This window comes from Pseudorca crassidens, chromosome 3 (assembly GCF_039906515.1).
Source record: "Pseudorca crassidens isolate mPseCra1 chromosome 3, mPseCra1.hap1, whole genome shotgun sequence".
NCBI lineage: Eukaryota > Metazoa > Chordata > Mammalia > Artiodactyla > Delphinidae > Pseudorca > Pseudorca crassidens.
Genome location: NC_090298.1, coordinates 124,440,689 through 124,465,693, shown reverse-complemented (window position 1 = coordinate 124,465,693; position 25,005 = coordinate 124,440,689). Strand labels below are relative to the sequence as shown.

At 36.3% G+C, this 25,005-nt stretch overlaps 1 protein-coding gene across 3 annotated transcripts in view; it reads right to left on the bottom strand.

Moving 5' to 3' along the window:
• Positions 1-10,736: 10,736 nt before the first annotated feature.
• SPINK5 (serine peptidase inhibitor Kazal type 5) overlaps positions 10,737-25,005 on the bottom strand; it is a 69,641-nt gene continuing 55,372 nt past the window's right edge. For 2 of the 3 annotated variants that reach the window (XR_010942169.1, XR_010942170.1), the window contains 4 exons: positions 18,952-19,082; positions 16,421-16,508; positions 12,093-12,202; positions 10,737-11,039 (listed from right to left, as the gene is read on the bottom strand). Coding sequence is in view for 1 of the 3 variants with exons in the window: in XM_067732181.1 (XP_067588282.1) it covers positions 11,031-11,039; positions 16,421-16,508; positions 18,952-19,082 (228 nt within the window). In the remaining 2 variants the exon portion in view is untranslated. The remainder of the gene's footprint in view (positions 11,040-12,092; positions 12,203-16,420; positions 16,509-18,951; positions 19,083-25,005) is intronic. The other variant, XM_067732181.1, reaches the window with a different exon arrangement.

Sequence of the window (25,005 nt, the reverse complement as noted above, 5' to 3'; positions counted from 1 at the left end):
AGCAGTTCTAAGAGGGAAGTTATAGCAATAAAATCCTACCTCAAGGAAACAAGAAACATCTCAAATAAACAATCTAACCTTACACCTAAAGCAATTAGAGAAAGAAGAGCAGAAAAAAAAAACCCAAAGTTAACAGAAGGAAAGAAATCATAAAGAAATAAATGAAAAAGAAATGAAGGAAACAATAGCAAGATCAATAAAACTAAAAGCTGGTTCTTTGAGAAGATAAACAAAATTGATAAACCATTAGCCAGACTCATCAATAAAAAAAGGGAGAAAACTCAAATCAACAGAATTATAAATGAAAAAGGAGAAGTAACAGCTGACACTGCAGAAATACAAAGGATCATGAGGGATTACTACAAGCAACTATATGCCAATAAAATGGACAATCTGGAAGAAATGGATAATTGTTAGAAAAGCACAACCTTCCGAGGCTGAACCAGGAAGAGATAGAAAATATAAACAGACCAATCACAAGCATTGAAATTGAAACTGATTAAAAATCTTCCAACAAACAAAAGCCCAGGACTAGAAGGCTTCACTGGCAAATTCTATCAAACATTTAGAGAAGAGCTAACACTTATCCTTCTCAAACTCTTCCATAATATAGCAGAGGGAAGACACTCTCAAAGTCATTCTACAAGGCCAACATCACCCTGATACCTAAACCAGACAAAGATGTCACAAAAAAAGAAAATATAGGCCCATATCACTGACACACATAGATGCAAAAATCCTCAACAAAATACTAGGAAACAGAATCCCAACAGCACATTAAAAGGATCATACACCATGACCTAGTGGGGTTTATCCCAGGAATGCAAGGATTCTTCAGTATATGCAAATCAATCAATGTGATACACCATATTAAAAAATTGAAGGAGAAACACCACATGATCATCTCGATAGATGCAAAAAAAGCTTTTGACAAAATTCAACACCTATTTATGATAAAAACTCTCCAGAAAGTAGACATAGAGGGAACTTACCTCAACGTAATAAAGCCCATAAATGACAAACCCACAGCCAATATCGTTCTTAATGGTGAAAAACTGAAACCATTTCTTCTAAGATCAGGAACAAGACAAGTTTGCCCACTCTCACCACTATTACTCAACATAGTAGTATGTTGGAAGTTTTAGCCACAGCAATCAGAGAAGAAAAGGAAATATAATGAATCCAAATTGGAAAAGAAGAACAAAAACTGTCACTCTTTGCAGATGACATGATACTATACGTAGAGAATCCTAAAGATGATACCAGAAAACTACTAGAGCTAATCAATGAATTTGGTAAACTTGCAGGATACAAAATGAATGCTCAGGAATCTTTTGCATTCCTATACACTAATGATGAAAAATCTGGAAGAGAAATTAAGGAAACACTGCCATTTACCATTGCAACAAAAAGAATAAAATACCTAGGAATAAACCTACCTAAGGAGAAAAAAGAGCTCTATGCAGAAAACTATAAGACACTGATGAAAGAAATTAAAGATGATACAAACAGATGGAGAGATACACCATGTTATGGGATTGGAAGAATCAACATTTTGAAAAGGACTGTACTACCCAAAGCAATCTTCAGATCCAGTGCAATCCCTATCAAACTACCAATGGCATTTTTCAGAGAACTAGAACAAAAAATTTCACAATTTGTATGGAAACACAAAAGACCCCGAATAGCAAAAGAAATCTTGAGAAAGAAAAACGGAGCTGGAGGAATCAGACTATACTTCAGACTATACTACAAAGCTAGTAATCAAGACAGTGTGATAATGGCACAAAAACAGAAATATAGATCAAGGGAATAGGATAGAAAGCCCAGGGATAAACCCACACAATATGGTCACCTTATCTTTGTTAAAGGAGGCAAGAATATACAATGGAGAAAAGACAGCCTCTTCAGTAAGTGGTGCTGGGAAAACTGGACAGCTACATGTAAAAGAATGAAATTAGAACACTCCCTAACACCATATACAAAAATAAACTCAAAATGCATTAAAGACCTAAGTGTAAGGCCAGACACTATAAAACTCTTAGAGGAAAACATAGGCAGAACACTCTATGACATAAATCACAGCAAGTTCCTTTTTGAGCCACCTCCTAGAGAAATGGAAATAAAAACAAAAATAAACAAATGGGACCTAATGAAAGTTAAAAGCTTTTGCACAGCAAAGGAAACCATAAAGAAGATGAAAAGACAACCCTCAGAATGGGAGAAAATATTTGCAAATGAAGCAACTGACAAAGGATTAATCTCCAAAATATACAAACAGCTTACGCAGCTCAATATCAAAAAAAACAAGCAACCCAATCCACAAATGGGCAGAAGGTCTAAATCGACATTTCTCCAAAGAAGATATACAGATTGCCAATAAACACGTGAACGAATGCTCAACATCACTAATCATTAGAGAAATGCAAATCAAAACTACAGTGATTATCACCTCACACCAGTCAGAATTGCCATCATCAAAAAATCTACAAACAGTAAATGCTGGAGAGGGTGTGGAGAAAAGGGAACCCTCTTGCACTGTTGATGGGAATGTAAATTGATACAGCCACTGTGGAGAACAGTATGGAGGTTCCTTAAAAAACTAAAAATAGAACTACCATATAATCCAGCAATCTCAGTACTGGGCATATACCCTGAGTAAGCCATAATTCAAAAACAGACATGTACCACAATGTTCATTGCTGCTCTGTTTACAATAGCCAGGACATGGAAGCAAGCTAAGTGTCCATCGACAGATGAATGGATAAAGATGTGGCACATATATACAATGCAATATTACTCAGCCATAAAAAGCAACGATATTGAGTTATTTGTAGTGAGGTGGATGGACCTAGAGTCTGTCATACAGAGTGAAGTAAGTCAGAAACCGAAAAACAAATACTGTATGCTAACACACATATATGAAATCTAAAAAAAAAAATGGTTTTGATGAACCTAGAGGCAGGACAGGAATAAAGACACAGATGTAGAGAGTGGACTTGAGGAATGGAAAGGGGAAGTGTAAGATGGCACGAAGTGAGAGAGTGGCATGGGCATATATACACTACCAAATGTAAAATAGATAGCTAGTGGGAAGCAGCTGTAGAGCATAGGGAGATCAGCTCAGTGCTTTGTGACCGCCTACAGGGGTGGGATAGGGAGGGTGGGAGGGAGATGCAAGAGGGAGGGGATATGGGAATATATGTATATGTATAGCTGATTCACTTTGTTTTACAGCAGAAACTAACACAACACTGGAAAGCAATTATACTCCAATAAAGATGTTAAAAAATTCAGGGTTCAAGAATAATGATCTAGAAATTCACTATCCATGTTCTTCTCTTTCTGGAAATACTTATACGAAGAATTAATCTGGTCAACAACCAACATGACTGCGTTTTCCTTTCACCATCTACTCAGTAACTAAGGATTTAAAAACAGTATATACAATTACCTGAAACTCAACATCATCACAATACATTGCCCAAATCAAAAAACCCTTCAACAAATCCACGCTCATCTCTATTACCAGTTCCTTAACAGGCTCAGTTTTTTTTTTTCAAAACTAATTGATTAGGTGTGATTCTGGGGCAGCCAGCCTTTAATGTGGACATGCACTGCACAGGAATTCCTAGCAATCCCCAACATGGGTCCCACACAGAGCAGATGTCAGTTTCCATCAATAAGTGTATATGTAAAACATTATCTGTTTCTTTTTCTCTAAATAAAATTATGTCTGACTCTGAGGTCTTCATTCTGCCTAGATTTGGGGAGATTTGGTCTCATTCATTATAGGAGTTTATGAGGATCTGAGGTGCTTAAGCAGTGCACAGAAAATGAGAACAGGCCCTATTATCTCTGAACAGGCATGGTTGCTGCCTGCATCTCAGCAGTGCAAGCCAGCCTTAAATGGTTCCCCTCACTGAGGCTGCTCCATGATTCTGTACCACCCATGAGACAGGGTGATTTTTGACTGAGATTGAGAACCCCATGAACCTAGGGTTCAGCAGATACTTTGTATAGTCATACACTCAGCAGACTCTTCCTCTTCAGGAAGCTGCCGGGCAGCAGTCTTGGTCAATACTCCGTCCCTTTGATTTCTTTTGAAAATTTAATTTCTTCTGCTTTGGTTACTTTCTAATGTACTCAAGCCATTAAGAGTAATTTTTTGCCCCTTTTTATGTTTTTGTCCAGTTTATTTCAAATATCCTGTAAAGTAAAAATACATACCTTTTTCTTCAAGCTTTGTGATAGAGAGTGAAGGAAAGATAAAAAGAAAACTAGTTAATAGCTTTTAACTACTGCCTTAGTTGTTGATGCTGTGTTATTACTTCTTGTTTGACATATTGACATTAAAATGACTATGTCAAAATTCCATTCATCTTTAGAAACCTACCTTGTGCTTCCAGATAAGTGCTAACCTGGGGGTAAACAGCTCCACCAGAAATTCTTCAGTGGGTACTTATAACTGGAGGTTCTCCAACTACCTACACCTCTCCTGGGTGCCTGGGAAGAGCCTCTGGGTAGAGACGGATGGGGCATTTCCTTCGTGAATCATCCATGTCTGTCTTGTGACCAGAGGCCAGGACCTAAGCAAATATCCTTTGTGAACACAACTTGTCAGAGCTCATTTTTAGAGACCTTGGCAGTAGGAGTTCTGGCAACTTTCTAACTTAAAATTTAAGGAGCAAAGTGGATCCAGAGATGAGAATATAATAGCTGGCAACTTTCCATTTTATTACTGCTCCCAGGACTTCTTTCGTGTTAAGTCAAGCCATTAGAATTCACTTTTCATTGCTAATCCCATTACTCTATGCTAAAAAATCTGCATGTGTACTGTCTCCTGCCACATGATCCATAGATTTGGAAGTGAAGTATTCCACAGATTAACAGACGTGACTGTTTCTGTAGATAATGAAGTTTTCTAGGATCATTTGATACAAAATCCACCCTTTTGTCTGAAAACATAATCAGGTAGATAATTTTATTTACATGAAAAGCATGGAACTGTGGTTCATGAGGCCAGAGGGAGTGGTGTAAGGGACATGAGATTAAAAACCATTTACTTGAATTTGTATTTCTCCTTTGCACTCATCTGGGTAGGCTTAGAAAAATCACTTCCCCTCTTTTGGCTTCAGGATTCCCATATACTAAACATGCTGGATAAATCATCTCTAATTTTCTTCTAGCTCTGTCAGCCTGGGAGTTTATCAGTCTGAAGTAAAATAACCTTTCCCTGATTGAGATTTTCTTTATAACTACATATCATATATTTAGCTGATAAAGAGCAAATTAATTAGTTGAAAGTTACAATAAGGCTAATTATAACAATACACTTCACAGCATATTTTTTTCTGGGCTCCTACTGCTTTTGCATTCCTCTTTAGCTGCAGCCTTTTCTAATATTTCTGAGAAACATCTCATGAATCTAGCCTTCATCTGGGGAGGAGATACATTTTATAAGTTCATATTTTCAGGTAATTTTAGCTTGTTTCCAACCATCAGTGCCAGCAATTTTAAATTTGTACCAGGAAGGGAATGCAGAATCTCTAAGTTCTTTGAAAACAAAAGTCCTTGTAGGCTTTATGTCATTGACCATAACTGAGAGTGCCTATTTTAAATTTTCTTTTAAGTCTCTTAAGGGTCTAGCTTTAGTCAACAACTTTTAATAAGCAACACTCCATGCTAGGTATTTTGCTAGGCACTGGAAATAAAAACAAGAACATTAAACCATCTCTTCTCTTAAAGAATTCACAGTCTAGTGAGAGAAATGGACTTGTAAATAAGCAACTAGGAAACAGTGACAGCTGGTAATATAGGTGAAAGGACAGGGTGTTATGGGAGCATAAGAAAGGAATAACTAATTCACAGAGGGGAAAGAAGTCATGGAAGGCTTCCAGAAAAAAGCTACACCTTTAATGAGGTGAGAAAAAATTATTCTAGAGTTTGAAGGAATGAACCTTGTGAGATGGAAGGAAAAAGTGGGAGAAGGACCAGGGGTGGATAAGGAGGATATGTTAAGAGGAGAGGACATAAAGGAACAAGTTTAAGGAAATTATTCAAGGGTAGAAGGGAAAGAGGAGAGTGTAAGAGCTGAGCCTGAAGAGGTGGACAGAGAGGCCTTGCATGTCAGGAGGAGTTTGGTGTTCATCTTGGGGGCTAGAGAAGCCACTTAAAAGTTTCATGCATATTACTATCAAATTTGGATTTCAGATCATCACTCTGCAGTGGAGAATGCAATGGATGGGAGAAGGCTGAAGCAGGGAAATCATGTATAAGGCTGTTTCGGTCAATCATGAATGATTGATGATGGTTTAAACCAAAGATTTAATAGATTTAGTGATTAACTGTACAGAGGATAAAAGGTATCTGGGAAGATAATGCCTGGGTTTCAGGTTTTTCTCTTTTTACTGTGTTTTAGTGCAGTGTGGCTGCTTAGTAGGAGTTTTCAAAAAAAAAATTAAAATGGGGAATTATACAGATCTGTGTTTTGAAGAGGTCATTTGGAGATTAAAAAACAAGAAAGCTGTAAAGGATAGAGACAGGCAAGTCTGTTAGGCCATTGAAAAGTCCACTGAAATGAAAAAGAGGATCTAAAATTCATTAAAGAAAAAAATAAGGTAAATGTCTTTAGGCTAGAAAGATATTTACAAGGACTGTAACAGACAAGGAGAGAGTGCATGGAATAGCCTGGAGGAAGACAGCTCATCATCCCTCAAAATAGTCCAGAAGGAACTACTGTCAAGTGAAAAGTCCATCAAGGATGATGAATGTTTTATGAGGTTTTTTTTCTTGGGACTGATTTTCAAATGACCAAGTCTTTCTTTCTATTCTCCCTTCATGCTTGAAGAATGATTTATAGTCACATATTATTTATATTTAACTTTAATTTCAATACTGGAAAGAAAAAGGGACTTGTGTGCCAGGATGGTATCAGAGAAAGAACAAGATGTCTTGTTATGCTTTTTACTATGAGGGAAACAAGTATTATCCATCATTGGTAAAGGCCACAGGGAGTGCTATTTGAGGGCACATTCCCTTCATTTACCATGATCTAACTGTGCTATATATGAGACTGGCCTTGGACAAAGTCAACCAGCAAGGCCACGAAGAGTATTGGATTGGAGTACAAATGTGCATTTTGAATGTGCTTTTCTCATTTGTAAGCACATATTAAATGTTTAGAAATGTCAACATTTATTATCTTCTATTATTATCATAGAATAAGAAGTGTGGTTGGTGTTTAAGTGTACAGAAGGGAGCAAAGAAGACAATTAAGTTACAAAGAAGAAGGATAAGGGAGATTCTTTTTTTTTAAATTGAAATATAGTTAATTTACAATATTGTCTTAGTTTCAGGTGTAAAGCAAAGTGATTCAGTCATTATCTATCTACATCTATATCTATGTATATAGAGATATATTTTTTCAGGTTATTTTCCATTATAGGTTATTGTAAGATACTGAATATAGTTCCCTGTGCTATACAGTAAATCCCTGTTGCTTATCTGTTTTATGTATAGTGGTTTGTATCTGTTAATCCCATACTCCTCATTTATCCCTCCACCCCTCCCATTCCTCTTTGGTAATCATAAGTTTGTTTTCTATGTCTGTGAGTCTGTTTATGTTTTGTATATAGATTCATTTATATTCTTTTTTAGATCCCACATGTAAGTGATATCATGTAATATTTCTTTCTCTGTCTGACTTCACTTAGTATGCTATTCCATAGGTCCATCCATGTTGCTGAAAATTGCAATATTTCATTCTTTTTATGGCTGATATTCCACTGCCTATATATACCACATCTTAAACCAGTCATCTGTTGATGAACACTTAGTTTGCTTCTATGTCTTGGCAATTGTAAATAGTGCTGCTATGAACATTGGGATGCATCTATCTTTTTGAATTAGGGTTTTCATCTTTTCTGGATATATGTCCAGGAGTGGATTTACTGGATCATATGGTAGTTCTATTTTTAGTTTTTAAGGAACCTGCATACTGTTGTCTGTAGCGGCTGTACCAATTTACATTCCAACCAACAGTGTACAAGGGTTCTCTTTTCTTCACATCCTTGCCGACGTTTATTTGTGTTCTTTTTGATAATAGCCATCCTGGCTGGTGTGAGGTAATAATTCATCGTGGTTTTGATTTGCATTTCCCTAATAATTAGTGATGTGTTGAGCATCTTTTCATGTGCCTGTTGGCCATCTGTGTGTCTTCTTTGGAAAAATGTGTGCTTAGATCTTTTGCCCTTTTTTTGATTGAGTTTTTTTTTATATTGAGTTGTATGAGGTGTTTGTATGTGTTGGAAGTTAATCCCTTGTCAGTTGCATCGTTTGCAAATATTTTCTCCCAGTCCGTAGGTTGTCTTTTTGTTTTGTCGATGATTTCCTTTGCTGTGCAAAAGCTTTTAAGTTTGATTAGGTCTCATTTGATTTTTTTAAAATTTTATTTCTTTTCCTTGGAAGTCTAATCTAAGAAACTATTTCTACGATTTATGTCAGAAAATGTTTTGCCTATGTTCTCCTCTAGGAGTTTTATGGTGTCATGTCTTTGTGAGTTTATTTTTGTGTATGGTATGAGGGAATGTTCTAATTTCATTGATTTACATGTAGCTAAAGAGACAGATTCTTAACTATAACTGAGTTACAGCCTACAGGTCAAACTTGGCCCACCACCTGTTTTTATAAATACAGTTTTATTGGAACATAGCTATGCATGTGAATTTACATAATGTAAATTCATTATATTAACACAACAGCAGCATTGAGTGGTTGTGACAGAGGTTGTTTATCCCACAAAGTCTATCTGGCTCTTTAGTGAAAAAGTTTTCTGACCTGTAGTCTATACAAGTGCTCTCTGTACTTGTTTCTGAAGCCTTGAGAGAGAGAGGGAGACTTCAGGTGAGTTCCTGACATGAAAAAATAAGGAGTTTGACAGTGGTACTTCTATGAAAACCCACATTCTGAAAGTGGAATCTGAAGTATAGTTATAGAGAAATGCATAAGTCTGTGGTAGTGACTAGGAAGAGGTGATAGAAATAGTCTGGCCTTCTTTAGGTCCATCTCAGGATCATTTGTCACTTCCCGGTTTAGAATTTTAGGGCTGGTTTGTGAAACGTCAGTAAGATGGGTCTGGTTTTCATTTACCTCCCATTCGGATGTCAAGATATAACTCAGGAAGCAACTCAAAAATCAGTTTACTTGATAGTTAATACAGCTATTTTGTTGTGACCATTTTGACACAGATGACATTTTATATTTGCCTCCAGATTGTGTCTCCAAAATAAACAACTTTCAGTTGTTTTTTTTTTTAATCTCAAGTAATGTGTTCAACACATTCACACTCTTAACCCCAATCCCAGAGCCTCAGTCCATTCCCTGCTTTATTTTCCTTGATTCTCATTTCATCCCTGACCTCTGTCCCCCTCTTCACCCTTGACTTTGACTGGGTCCCTGGAATTTTCTCCATTCCTGTGTCTCATCCTGTTCTAGACCACCCTATCCTTCACCTCACCATATCCCTGAGCCATACTTTCTCCCTAGTGCTCAGAATTATTATCAAGGGTTGCTTAAGTCTTGAGTGTGAGAGAACATAGTCTTCTGTGCATATTACCTGATAATCATAATCAAAATAATAATGAGGAAGGCAGTACAGGGGGCTTGTTGTTGTTATCTCAATAAAATATTCAAAATGACATAAAGTGACTACTTCTCAAAAATCATATGTCTTGGCCAGGAAAATGGTATTTCTGGATTTCCTAGAAATAACCAAGAAGGAGATACAATCTCAGATGTTATAGTATCTGTAAACCCATTCTGTATGTCCTGGAATTACCAAAGAAAATAGCAACATTGTTTTCTCATTTTTTTTTTTTTTTTCTAAAATGGCTCTGTGTTTTCCTGCTTGAAAAATGATTTACAAGTCTTCTTTCTTTTTTCTTAATGATAACATAAAAAGAAAAAAAAAAACATAGGGAATGATTTATCTTCACTCAGTTAAAGAGGACAAAGATCATAAAATCCTACTATAATGGGCCTAGTGGCAACTTATCTAAAAGAAAAAGGGCAGAGGAATCAATACAAAATTAACTCCCCAAATCCAAGTAGGCCTGCCATTCCCAGCACAGTTCTAGAGCTGAGAACAACTAGAAGCATGGTGGATTCCCCACAGCTTCCTCCATCTACGGTGTGTTCAGCATTAGCCTGGAATCTGCAAGTGAACAATGTAACTAGATACTGTCACAGGACACCGGTAGCAAGGTTCTGAGCATGAGAGTGTTTCAGCACTGAGGCAGGAGCTTATACGTGTTCCATCTGCTATCTAGTGCTTATATTCTCTGGTGGATTTCTCATGTGTATTAGGTTGTTGTCTAGTTTAGTAGCCTCTAGCTATAATACATGTAGCTCTTGAGCACTTGACATGGGGCTTGGTAACTCTTGTTGCCTTGGTCTTCCCCCAGACTATGTATGGGTCCAAGGCCCTGATACAGGAAATTATGAATTATTGATTCATATCTGGTTTGGCTTTATATAGCTGTTGGCTGCCTGGGAACCCCTACATCCCCACCTCTCTTCTAGACATTCCTTCCCAGCCGTGACAGCAACTTGAATTTGAAGAAAGCATTCTCCATCCACCTATAGGCTTAGAAAAACAAAAAGGTAGAGTTCATTCAGCTTCTGCAAAAACAAGTTCCTATTTTCCAGGCAGTGACAAAGAAATCCCAGAAATGGCGTTCTGCGGGGTTTACTTTTATTGAACAAGCAGTTGGACAGACAGCATTGTGATCAGGAGGTTTCTACAGCACAGATTGGGTGAAGATGTCTCTGTGCCCTCAGATCACAGAATCTAGGAGGAAAGAGATGGAAAAGACTGAAAGTCAGTGAGTCCATTCCCCCAACAGTTCTGTATTGTTTTCTATAGTAAATAAGACGAGCTCTGAAGAATTCTTTGTATATACAGATGGTGAAGGTAGGCAATTCAGAATTGGAATACACATTTTCCCTCACGGCTTTCACCAACTCTTTCATCATTTGACCTACAAGAGAAGATGGGTAGGTTAGATGTTAGAAACTCAAAGACATTGTAGAAATGCAGGCTATACATTTATGATGGTAATAACATAGTCAAAGAAATCCATAGATTCCTGCATTCTGCTAAGAATGCACAATTTCAAATCACTTTCACATTTTATTCCATTGATTCAGTGAGTATTTATTGAGTATCTAGTATATACTACCTGTTGAGGTGGATACAAAAATGAACTCTGCTCTTGATTACATGAGACCGTCATGGTAATGAAAAAAGGAAGGTGTCATTCACATCTTTTCACAAAGGAATAAATTAAACTTCAGAGAAGTTCACTGACTTGCCAAGATGTCACATTTGGTCAGGACTTAAGTCTAATTCCTCTAACAGTTAATGCTTTACTATTATAGTTTGTTTTAGGCCATGAGATTTTAATCAGCTGTCTTCCTGCCTGACTCATCCATGTAGTTGTATATTCTTGAAATCAACATTTAAAACATTAAATCAACGTTTAAATTTTTAAAAAAGGTAACTGCATCTTGTCTGCTGGTACTACCTGGAACACTAGCAGCATTATTATTCCAAACTCAAACCTCCACTTTAGTTCTCACATTAACCCCATCAGGCTTCCTTTGATTTGAGTTGGCAAGCTATGGTCTTGTTGAATCCTGGAAAATCTTTGTCATGGAATTGAGAATAGTCATTTATTCATCTCAGAAAATAGTACTGGTATTTTTCTTAACATAGGAATTTCCTTCCAGTGTAGCTAATCTTTATTTAATTGAGATAATGCCTTTTCTAGAGCCCTTGGTTTTCAGAATCTCCTGACAACTAAAGGATGGTGGCAGAGCACAAGAAATGAAGTCAGGGCTACAGTGGACCCCGAACAAATACTGATTAACTTTGGTAAATTGCAGGATTTCTCCCAGGCTGATTTTCTGTAAAGTGGGAAAGATAATGATCCCTGCCCTAAATACAGATTTACTGTGAGGACGCAGAAGGAAAGAGCAGATAAAGCTCTATATTAAATTAATCTTAGTAGTTACTGGATAATGAAAAGTACCTCGTAGAATAGGAAGTAAAAGTAGGATTTTCAGTCTATTTTTCCAGGAAAGTTGTGACTGCCAGGCCTTTTATTCATTCTTGGGATTCCAGACTCTCTTAGAGAATCTTCTACAGAGGAACAAGGTTTAGGCAATAGTTTCCAGCCTCCAGGATTTACACCCATAATGGTTTTCAGAGCAGTCCTGAGCCATGACCCACCCATATCACCTTGGGGTATCCAATGTCACATAATTGAATCATACAGCAGGAATTGAACCCATGCCCAGGACACCTCTTGCTCTAATGATTTGTTCCATCAGATAAAACCATAAATAATTCCTGTCATTAATAATGCCTGTTATATAACTCTAGCGAGAAAAAAAACACCCCAAAATGAAAGGAAGGAAGTTGCAAAACCTTTTGTTCTTAGCTCTGGCAAGATGCTTCATTATTTGAATAAATACATCTTATTAGTATTATTCTATGGCAGATTCCTCATAAAGTAGTTTGCATCATGTTGTCTACATGAGATTACAGCAAGGCATAGTCTAAGGTGTGGTCTATAAGACTTGCATAAAGATTATTTTTACCTCCCTGTTTGAGATGTACGTGACCAGGTATGTTTTTAAGATGGGGAGACAGGATATTCTGGCAATAAAATGAGAAGCAGACCACTAACAGTTTATATCTAATAAGATTAAGAAGATAGCCAACACAACATAGGGACTAGAGCAAAAGTTTAAAACCTCTCTTTATATATGTGTAATGCCCAGAGTAGATATATGACTTTTTTAACCCACATGAGAAAACAGTGAAGGTCTCCTGACTTCATTCCAGTACCCTGCCTCCTACCCTGCGTTCCAGCTGCCAGTGTGAAACCAGAAACACCTAGCTTATAGCTCTTGTTTTTCCACTTTCCCATATCAAGGCTCGCTGAGTTCTTCTGAATATGGTCTCATCTAGTATTGCTTAAGATCCTCACGTCTGGCAGAACTGTATTTAATTCCATTATTGCCAAAGCTTTCTGTGCCAGTGGAATAGAGTAAAAACAGTTGTGAATAATAATAACTAGCTATCAAATCTTACTAAAATATTGTTTTATTAAAGATAAGTATATTTTAATACCAAATATAAATTTATTAAAATTATTTAAAAGAAATAAGCATTGTGCCAGGGTCTGTTTCTCTACATTCATACTTTAGGCTCCTAGGCCTGATAATAATAATAAATGCCATTGCTTTTTAAACACTGGGCCAAATGCTTAAAAGTATTTATTAAATATTTTCAATAACTCAGTGAGAGCTCTGGTTTACGTATTTATGTGATTTGCCAAAGGTCTCACATATGAAAAACATCAAAAACTCTGAACCCATATTTATCTGGTGACAAAAAGTTTTCTCTTATTTGAAAATTCCTAGTTTTTTCCCCAGGTCACATATCATCTTGCCTGAGGAAGAGATTCCTCAAATGCCATCACCAGGGAGAATGTTAAACTCAACACATTGGTCTTCCTTACCCTCGGGATATATGTTCCAAGATCCCCAGTGGATGCCTGAAACCACAGATAGCACCCAACCCCATATATACTATGCTTTTTTCCTATACATACATACCTCTGATAAAGTTTAATTTATAAATTAGGCACAGTTAGAGATTAACAACAACAATAATAAAATAAACAATTATAAAGTTATGTGAATGTGGTCCTCTCTCTCTCTCTCTCTCTCTCTCTCTCTCTCTCTCAAATATCTTATTGCACTGTACTCACCCCTTCTTGTGGTGATATAATACAGTGCCTGTGTGATGAGATTGAGGTGAATGACATAGGTACTGTGACATAGCATTAGGCTACCATTGACCTTCTGAATAGGTCACAAGGAGGATCATCTGCTTCAGGTAATCCATCAAACTATGACGATGTTGATGTCTGGATGACAGGAGCAGATAATGTCAATGGTTGGGAATCTTTGATAGCTTAAGGGTTTTTTTGCCAAAAACTTTTGGAAGGACATTGTAATCGGAAGGTGTCACTCTTTTTTTCTAACTCATCAAAGTGTTGCTGCAAAGGTTGTAATCCTTTGGTGATCATACGGGTGACTTTAATGCTGTGTTCCATCCAAGGATCGTATTCCATAATTTTTTCCTTTAATATCTGTGCAATTTGAAACACTTTGGCAAATTTTGGTAATGTTCACATTGCTGGTTCTGCTTCAATTTCTTCATCTTCCTCTCCCTCTGTAGATGACTCAGTAAGTTCTTCCAATTCCTCAGTCTTTAACACTTCTCAGTGGCCTTCAATATGTTCTTCCACTTCATCGAGCATGTCAGAATATCCTTCTCCGTCAACTTGTCTTGCCCTGTGAATGATTTTCCTAACTTCTCCATTGATCCCCAGGAAGCCTTTAAAATCATTCATGACTTCATACATTTTTCCAGCAGGCATTTACAGTTTCTAGGTCTAATTTATCCATTGCAGCTTCGAGGAATGTTATTGTGTCAGCAATAGTGAATGGTTTCCAGCAGTGCATTTTGTCCAGATTAGGGTCTGCATCAATTGCTGATCAAATGTAATCAAATACCAGGCGGGTGTATGTGACCTTGACAAATTGAATGATGCCCTGGTCAAGGGGCTGAAGTCATGAGGTTATATATAGAAGCAAAAATACAACCTTGAAATTTTCATTTTCATAGCAAATAGATTCAGGATGGCCAGGTGCATTGTCTGTTATTAGGAGGACTTTAAATTCCAAGCCTTCCTCTTCCAAGTATTTTTTCACTTCTGGGTTGAAGCATTGGTGGTATCATTCCATAAACAAGATGGCTGTCACCCATGCTTTCTGATTATGGTATCAGAACACAGGCAGATAATTTTTGTTTTTGAGAGCAAGTGGGTTCTTCACTCTGTATACTATGCCTGGCTTAATCATATGCCCTGTGGTATGTACCAGAGTTAATCTGGCTTTCCATGTTTTATGCCTTGGTGCCTCCTTTGCACTTTTATGAATGCAGGTTCTGTTGGGTATCTTCTTTCAGAGGAGCCTCATTGTAATTGAAGACTTGTTTTGTATGACATCCTTTCTCTTTAATCAACCTTTTCAACTGTCAGAAATGTGGCACAGCTTCTTCACTGGCAGACGCAGCCACTCCAGTAATTTTTATATTTTTCAGTCCAAATCTATTCCTGAATCTCTGTAACCATACTTTACTTGTAGTAAATGGCTTGGTGTCACTGATTTCACGGCATCCCTTGCTGAAGTCTTGGTAGAGGCTTGATGCTTTCTGGCCCAGCACCTTGCCACCAGTCAGAACACATTTTCTATTCATGTCTTCCACCCACAAATCTAATGCCTTTTCCATCTTAACTAAGCACTTATCACACAATGTGGCTGTAACTTGTGCACTTTGAGGTGGAGCAGCAAAACTAACAGATTTCTTTTTCCTTCTTCACAATTTCGTGGATAGAAGATTCATTCTTACCAAAGGTCTGAGCACCTCAGCACACAATATTTTTTTTCCCCCTTATTAAGGTGAGAACTTTTACTTTGCACATAGAAGAAGAACTTTTGGGCTTTTCTTTGGCATATACAAATTGCCAGTGTCACTACTCTTGCACTCTGGGGGCATTATTCCTTCAAATAAGGGTTATTTGAACAAAAGACTGTGATGTCATGACAGTTGATCTGATAACCTAGATGGCTAGTAAGTGACTAAGAGGTGGGCTATGCTGGAAAAAGGTGAGATGGAGCAGGACGGTACAGGATCTCATCATGCTACTCAGAACAGCACATAATTTAAAACTTGTGAGTTGTTTATTTTTGGAATTTTCCATTTAGTATTTTTGGACCTTGGGTAACTACAACCATGGAAAGCAAAACCTCAGATAAGGTGAAAGTACTGTAATGTGTGTCATAACATCCTTGTAGGGATTTAAATGAAAAAGGCAACTTTTCATGTTGGTAAACAGCTTAATGCAAAGTATTGATACGAGGATATAAGGTTTAAGTCCACTTCTTTCAGTATCTGACCTCGCTTGGTCTCTGTCTCATCTTTGTATTGCAGATCACAGAAAATAAAATCAACTCTGCAGAAGTGTTACATTATGTACATTCCTCATAGTCTGTCATTGATCCCAGTAAACTGTAAACATTTAAAAATGTTAACTACTATATTTTTATTTCCACATATTTCAGTAATCACTTATCTTCACAACGAAGATTTGACCAATTCTGGGGTTATCTAACCTAGTATCATTTCCCTGGCCAGAGAACTGTCCATCACTCAGTTCAAGAGAACAGAAGCAGAACCACCTGGTTCTAACACTGTAATCATGAACACCGGTGTACTTACAGATGCTGGCATGCTGAGAGGTGTTGTTTCTGGGTTGCTCTCCTCACACCTTCCTTCACTGCGTATGCGTATATTAGTTTGGTGTATTCTAAAACAGAAGAGGAAGTTTCAAAGATGGGGAAACTCAAAGTTATAATGAAAAAAAAAGACAAAACACAACCAAGGATCAATATGACATTTGGGCATCAAACCAGAACTGAAATTAGGGGTAGGGGCCGGGATCTGCATTCAACTATTTTCCAGTAGGCATCATTCAGGTTTATTCTCTCTCTCCTGATTGAGCCCCAGATTTGTGCTCCAGGCCTGGATCTATTTCATCACATTTCATTCTCCTGTACACTATACAGTCATGGAATTGTTGAATGTCAGAAATAAACTTGGAGATCATCTAGAGCAAAAGCCATTATTTTATAGATGGGAAAACCGGATCCCAGAGAGAAGTTTGACTTTATTGGATACCTATAATGTGACTTGGAGATTATAAAATAGAATATATTTTGTAAAATGTACTTTATATAAATATATATAAATTCTATATGTATGTTATAAAATATAACAATATATGATCATAGAGTATGAATTTTATATCAATAGTTGGAAAGAATCTTAAAAGATGAATTTTAATGCCTTTCTCGTAAGAAATATTATATAGCAAACATCTACTTGTTTGCTCTGGTGATAGGAAACTCACTGTCTATCAGGACAGTTCATTTTGTCTTTGAACATTGTGCAAGTTGAAACTGCTTCCCTATAACTTCCTCTAAGACCATGGAAACCAATAATGTTCCATCTTGCCTGGGTTAGCCTGAATCTTCTCTTCCTAATGTATACTCACAGTTCTTTAGCTAAACAAGCCTTTATCAATATTTTTATTATGGGCATTTCTGTAATTTCTGAAGCTCCCTTGAGTAAACTTACTGTGGGTTTATACAGTGAATGGAATGCTTGTAGAGCACTGGATGGATAACTTAGGGCCTGACATTTACAATAAAGAGAAGTTGAAGGATTTCTGGGGTGAAAATAAGACATATATAGCAACAGATTCATGAATGGTTGTACTCATTCCTTAAACATTTAAGACATTTAAGAATTAAGATTCCTTAATTATTAAAACTCTGTAAGATCCATGGATAGATCTCAAGAGATTTATGTGCCCACAGATATTATGCATACAGATTTTTAATGTTTCAGCATTTTCTTTTCCTTTGTGGAAAGAGGTAACTTTCTCTATATTATCAAAGGAATCTTTGCTCCCCAAATGTTTAAGGAACTACTGCCTTGGATATAACAGTAGTGTAGTGGAGAGAAAAGAAAACTGTGTTTAGACCCAAATCAACAAGATTAAAATCCAGTCTGATCTACTTCCTAGCTTTGTCATTTTAAACAAATTACCTGGACTCTGAGCCTCAGATTAACCATCTGTGCAATGAAGATGATACCACTCTGTAGTGAGCAGTGAGGATTCAGTGAAACTGTGAATATGAAAGTGACTGACTTACAGATATAACACATAAAGCACTCATATTCAGATTTTAGTCTATGTATATGAACTGCAGAATGGCTCTTGCTTTTGTGAGTTAGTTGATTTAAAAGGAAATAAATGTAAATTCAGATATTTTCCTGGGATTGAAAAGCAGGATATCAGTCCCATCCTCAAATTCTGGGCCTTGCTTACAGTGTTCTAAGAAGGAGAGAATGAACATATATGGACTGCAATGTAAGTCTGAGGTGGGGTGGGGTAGAAAAGTCAAGATTTGCCACCATGCCCTTATTTAAAGCTGGTCAAATGAAGGCTGGGAACAGGTGAAGAATGTGAATGGAGGTGAGAGTAAATAGCATTCGAGCAGAAAAGCAACAACAAATCTACAACCAATAATTAAAGTATTAAAACAAATTCCTTGTATTTAACTAAAATAAAAATCGCTATTCTTCTCAATAATCCTGTGAAGTCAGCTGGCCCAGAGAACTATCTCAAGTTTTCCAGGGAAGAAAGTGAATCTCAGGATGAGATAATATGCCTGCAGATAGATTGTGATAAATTGAGAATAGGTCTGCCGGTTGCTCCAGTGTGCTTTCTTCTGCACGATAGCACTTCCTGCTCCAAGAAGACTTGGAGAGGATGGGAAATCTGTGACTATCAGGTAGTCATAAGGCCATTAGAGATTAGAGGCTGGGCTGACTCTGTATCGCAATGATTTTCAACTTTTTTCTCTTTACACGAAGGGTAGATGATGTTCACGCTCCCATGAGTGCACATGGGCTTAGATTTTCTCTAATTATTGTAACCCCACCACTTTTTCCTTTCTCTTCCACTCAGTAAACTATATGAACAGTTTTATTAAAGGGATAACCTTAAATCCTCTCTATTTTATGCATGAATAAGATCATTCACAACATTTGAATTTTAACTGCTACGATTAGTAAATTGTTTGCAACACACCTCACATTCATATCAGTACACTGCTGTGGGTCAGCACTGTCATCAAGAGCCTCTACACTGGAAGATGGACTCATTGGACTTGTATACTTACAGATTTTCATGACAGAGCCTGCAAGGATTGCCGTATGTCTGGCCATCATCACCACAGACAGGCTGTAAATCCACTGGACAAAGGTAACCCATCCTGGGTAATACTCGGTAGTGTTTGCACATCTCAGAGTTCTGAACAAGCAAAACATAAAGTACATTTGCTCAATGGCACTCAAGAGATATGAGCTTGGGGAAAACCTCTTGATTTCCTCAATCATGTATGAATAAATGGTTAGTAAAGGAACTGTAACATAGGTTATACAAACTCACATATTCGTTTCACACCACTGTTAGGTAGATTTAACCTCCTAGATTTGGCTTCTTTTTACTAGGGAAGTTAAGTAGCTAAACCAAGATACAAGGAAAAACAAAGCAATAAGAAAACAGAAATCCTACATGATACTGGGCACAGATAAACTGAGGTATGCCCATAGGACAAAAACTACCATGCAAGAAATAATATCCCTTTTTTTTTTCTTAAATGAAGACACTGGTTATATACAATCTAGAAAGGAGAGACTCAGAGGTAAATGCTGGGTAACCATATGGGTTTTTGAGTCCCAGCTCTGCCACTAATTAGAGAAGTGATTTATCTGATTTCTCTGAGCCTTAGTTTCTCATCTGAAAAACATAAATAATTATAGCTCTTGCCTCATTTGTTTTAGGGAATCAAATCAGATAATGCATTTATATGCATACATAATACAGTGTTTGGCACACACTAAGTGCTCAGTATATGTTAGTTGTCAGTATGTTTCCCAAGGTGAAAAATACATAGATTTTTCATGTAGAAGAAGGAAGATTATTTGTTGTTGCTAGTCTTTTGGAAGTGTGGGTTTAATAATGATGATGATGATAATAATAATAACAACAACTTTATTAATCTTAAAGTAGGACCAAAGGGAAAAAAACACAGAGAAATTTTAAAAATAGGATTATGAAAGACTAAAATTCAGTGGTGTCAATAATTACATTAAATATTAATAGGACCAAGTACTTCAGTTAAAGAACAGACATTATCAGACTGGAGAAACAAAATGACTCAACTTATAATATTTACAAGAAGTATACTTTATATCTTTTTTTAATAATAACTATTTTTAACATCTTTATTGGAGTATAATTGCTTTACAATGGTGTGTTAGTTTCTGCTATATAACAAAGTGAATCAGCTATACTTATATGTATATCTCCATTTCTCCTCCCTCTGCATCTCCCTCCCACCCTCCCTATCTCACCCCTCTAGGTGGTTGCAAAGCACCGAGCTGATCTCCCTGTGCTATGTGGCTGCTTCCCACTAGCTATCTATTTTACATTTGGTAGTGTATATATGTCCATGCCACTCTCTCACTTCGTCCCAGCTTACCCTTCCCCCTCCCCGTGTCCTCAAGTCCATTCTCTACGTCTGCGTCTTTATTCCTGTCCCTCCCCTAGGTTCTTCAGAACCTTTTTTTTTTACATTCCATATATATGTGTATATGTGTTAGCATACAGTATTTGCTTTTCCCTTTCTGACTTACTTCACTCTGTATGACAGACTCTAGGTCCATCCACCTCACTACAAATAACTCAATTTCATTTCTTTTTATGGCTGAGTAATATTCCAATGTATATATGTGCCACATCTTTATGCATTCATCTGTCAATGGGCACTTAGGTTGCTCCATGTCCTGGCTATTGTAAATAGAGCTGCAATGAACATAGTGGTACATGACTCTTTTTGAATTATGGTTTTCTCGGGGTATATGCCCAGTAGTGGGATTGCTGGGTCATATGGTAGTGCTATTTTTAGTTTTTTAAGGAACCTCCATACTGTTCTCCATAGTGGCTGTATCAATTTACATTCCCACCAACAGTGCAAGAGGGTTCCCTTTTCTCCACACCCTCTCCAGCATTTATTATTTGTAGATATTTTGATGATGGCCATTCTGATCGGTGTGAGGTGATACCTCATTGTAGTTTTGATTTGCATTTCTCTAATGATTCTTTAACTATATCTTTATATTTCAACCAGTAGGTTAAAAGTAAAAGGATGAAAAATATATACATGCAAACACTCATCATACAAAAGGTGGTATATCTATATTAATATCCCACAAAGTAGAATTTAGGACAAGAAGTAATAGCAGAGATAAAGAAGAGAATTTCTAATTATAAAATAATAAGTTCAGTAATTAACAATCCCAAACATTTATGTACCTATAGTTTCAAAATATCTGAGGCAAAAATTGACTGACTGAGGGAGAAATAGGCAAATTTGCAAACATAAATGGAAATATTAACATACTTCTTTTTATAATTGATACCCCAGACAAAAAATATTAATGTATAATATTTGAAAAACAAAATTAACCAGCTTGACCTAAATGACATTTATAGACCTCTGTATCTGACAGCTGCAGACTATACATTCCTTTCAAGTGGACATGAAGTTGTTGCCAAAATAGACCATATTCTGGGTCATTAAGCCAGTGTTGATAAATTTCAAAATTGAAGTCATAAAATGTAAGTTTTAGGATCACAGTGGAATAATTATAGTAATAAATACGATAGCTATAAAATTCCTCAGTATTTAGAAATTAAGCAACACACTTCTAAAGAACTCATGACTCTAATCATAATGGAATGTAGAAGTGTTTTGAACTGAATGATAATGAAAATACAAAATATCAAAACTCAGTAGCTAACTCAGTGATTTGAAGGAGAGTTTTAAGTAAGTAAATACATAAAAAGTTTTAAAATCAATAAACCTCCATTTCAAGAAACTAGCAAATAATAAGCAAATTAAGCTCAGAAGAAATAGAAGAAAACAAATAATAAAGAAAAGAAATTTATGAAATAGAAAACAGAACAAAGCCAAACATTGGTTGTGTGAAAAGATTAATAAATCGATAAACTATTTACAAAATTGACAAAATGCAAGAAACACACATTAGCAATATTAAAAATAAAAAGTGGTACACTATATAAATATAGGTATTAAAAGGATAATGTGGAAATGTTATTAATAACTGTGTGCCAATAAATTTGACCACTTAAGATGGAATTAACAAATTCCTTGAAAACCACTTTCTGAGAAGAAATAGAAAATGTAATAGTAGTCTGTTGATAATTATTTCAGAGGCATAAAGAAGTATTTTCTAATTTGTTTTGTTAAATAATTCAAACATCTAAAGGGACTGTTTTAGACTCTGGTGAGTTCCTTATCAATAGAGATAATTCAGGGAGAGTTTAGACAAGCCTCTTCTAAGAATCACTGGTAAAGGTAGGACTGAACCAGGTATATCCTTAGTATTTTTCAGGTATCTGCTGCCCCAAGATTGAACTACTAAAATAAAGGATTATAAAGAAGCAACAAAGACAGAATTATGCTTCTCTTTTCTTACATAGCACATCAACTCTGAACAAATTCTCCACCTCCAAAACAGACCTAGGATTCATCCACTTCTCATGACCTCCACCACTACCACCATAGTATAAACCAGCCTCTGTGGATTACTGCTGTGGCTAACTAGCTGTCTAGCTTTTTCTCTTGTCCTTCTGCAGTGTATTTTCAATTCAGCAGGCAGAGGCATTCTTTCAAAACATAAATCACATCACGTCACTGCTCTTTTCAAAACCTTCATTCAGAATAATAGCTAACGCCTTTAAAATGATCTACAAAATCCTACATAAGATGGCCTCCTGTTACTTTAATGATTGCCTCCTTTATAACTGTCTCTGTGGTCACTCTGTCAACTTTACTGGGCTCCTTGCTGTACTGTGATCCCTGCCTCAAGGCTTTGCTGTTCCTCTTCTTGGAATGTTCTCCCCTCACTTACATGTATGGAATTGATCCCTTTAGGAGGTGCAAATGTCACCTTCTCAGAGAGCTCTTTCCTGTACAAGCTACTTAAAATTGTATCCCAGCATTTACTATAGCATTTTTCTACTTTATTTCCCCCTTGCTATTACATTTTATTTATTCGCATCATCTATGATCTGTGTTCTTCCAGTATAAACTCCATAAGTGTAGAGAGTTGTATCTGTTTTGTTTATGGCTATTGTTCTCATATGCACAGTAATGCTTGGAAAATAGTAGGTGCTTAATAATTATTTGTAGAATGCATAAATGATAGCTAAATAAATGACAAAATGAATAATGAATGTTGTTTTCTTCCCCAAGAGAAAGCTCAGCTCAAAACCAGGTTATTCAGGAGGAAGCATGATCGGGTTTCTGGTCTGCTGGTGATATCTTATTTCTTGATCTGGTGTTAATATCACAGATATGATCACTTAGTAATAGCTGTACACTTATGATATATACACTTTTTCTATATGACTATTATACGTCAGTAAAATGTTTTTTTTTAAATAACACATTTTGGGAGGGATAAATTGGGAGATTGGGATTGACATATACACACTACTATATATAAAATAGATAACTAATAAGAACCTGCTGTATAGCACAGGGAACTCTACTCACTACTCTGTAATGGCCTATATGGGAAAAGAATCTAAAAACAAAGAGTGGATATATGTATAACTCGTTCACTTTGCCGCATACCTGAAACTAATACAACATTGTAAATCAACTATACTCCAATAAAAATCTGAAAAAAAACCAGATTTTATTATTCACAAGAGCCAAGACACACACACACACACACACACACACACACACACACACACACACACACACACACACACACACACAATGGACTATTATTCAGTCATGAGAAAAGGAAATCCTTCCATTAGTGACAACTTGGATGAATCCTGAGGGCACTGTGCTAAGTTAAATAAGTCAGACAAAGAAAGTCAAATACTGTATGACATCACTTATATGTGGAATCTAAAAAAGCTGAACTCATAGAAACAGAGAATAGAAGGGTCGTTAACCAGGGGATGGTATTGGAGAAAATGGGAGACATTGGTCAAAGGGTACAAGCTTTTAGTTAAAAGATAAGTTCTGGGGCTCTAATATATGGTATGGTGATTATAGCTAATAATACTGTGTTATATACTCAGAGTTGGTGAGTAGATCTTAAATATTCTCACCACAAAAAAGGAATGGTAATTATGTGAGGTGATGGAGGTGTTAGCTAACACTATAATGGTAATCATTTTACATTCTTTAAGTCTATCAAATCAATGTGTTGTACACAAATTTACATAATGTTTTATGTCAACTATAGCTTAATAAAGCTGGGGGGAAAATAGCAGATTTTGTGAACAGCTCTTCTCCATGCTTAGGGATCCCTAGTATAGTGCCTAATTTACTAGAAATATGTAATTACTATGTATTTCACTAGTGTAACTCATCTATTATTCTACTTGATTTGGGAAAATAATTAGATAAAATTCATGTTTGATACCTTTCTTTCTTCTTTTTTTGGGTCATCAGATTAGGTGCTAAAGTCTCCCTTCTAGGACCCAATTCAAGATTGCACTTTGTGAATGAATATACTTCATGCTCTCATATCTTCTTTACTTCTTTCTACTCCTGACCTTGGCAAAGCTCTAAAAAAGCAATCCCATTAGGCTCAATGTAAATATAATAAGTATAAAATTACATATTTATATTTACATACGTATATAATCAGTATAAGTAAGTTCAGCATCGCATTCCAGGCTGTTGGGAAAAGGACTTGGTTTGGACAGGGAGTGGGAGGAAGTTGGGTGAAGAGCCTTTCTGGTCTGCTGAAAGAGTATTTCTTCTTGTTTGAAATTGCTAAAATAGATATTTTAAAACTTGAAAAAAAGTGATCAATATTAGAAATAGAATAGATATCCAGTAGAGATCATTTGAAGTTGTACAATAGTCTTTTCTCAAAGCTATTCATCTACCAAAATGCATAATTCCCAACATGCTTTTCAAAAATGAACATTACTATTAATGTTTCATTTTGTGTAGTCAGTATAGAACTAATGAAAAGTTGCCTCATTAATGGGAAAACTTTCCTGGGGAAATTTCACTATTTCACTTTTCTAATTGAAGTCCATAGATGGATTAGAAGAGATTGTGCTGTTGTCATATTCTATGTGCTGCTATCATAAAGCATTGAACCTT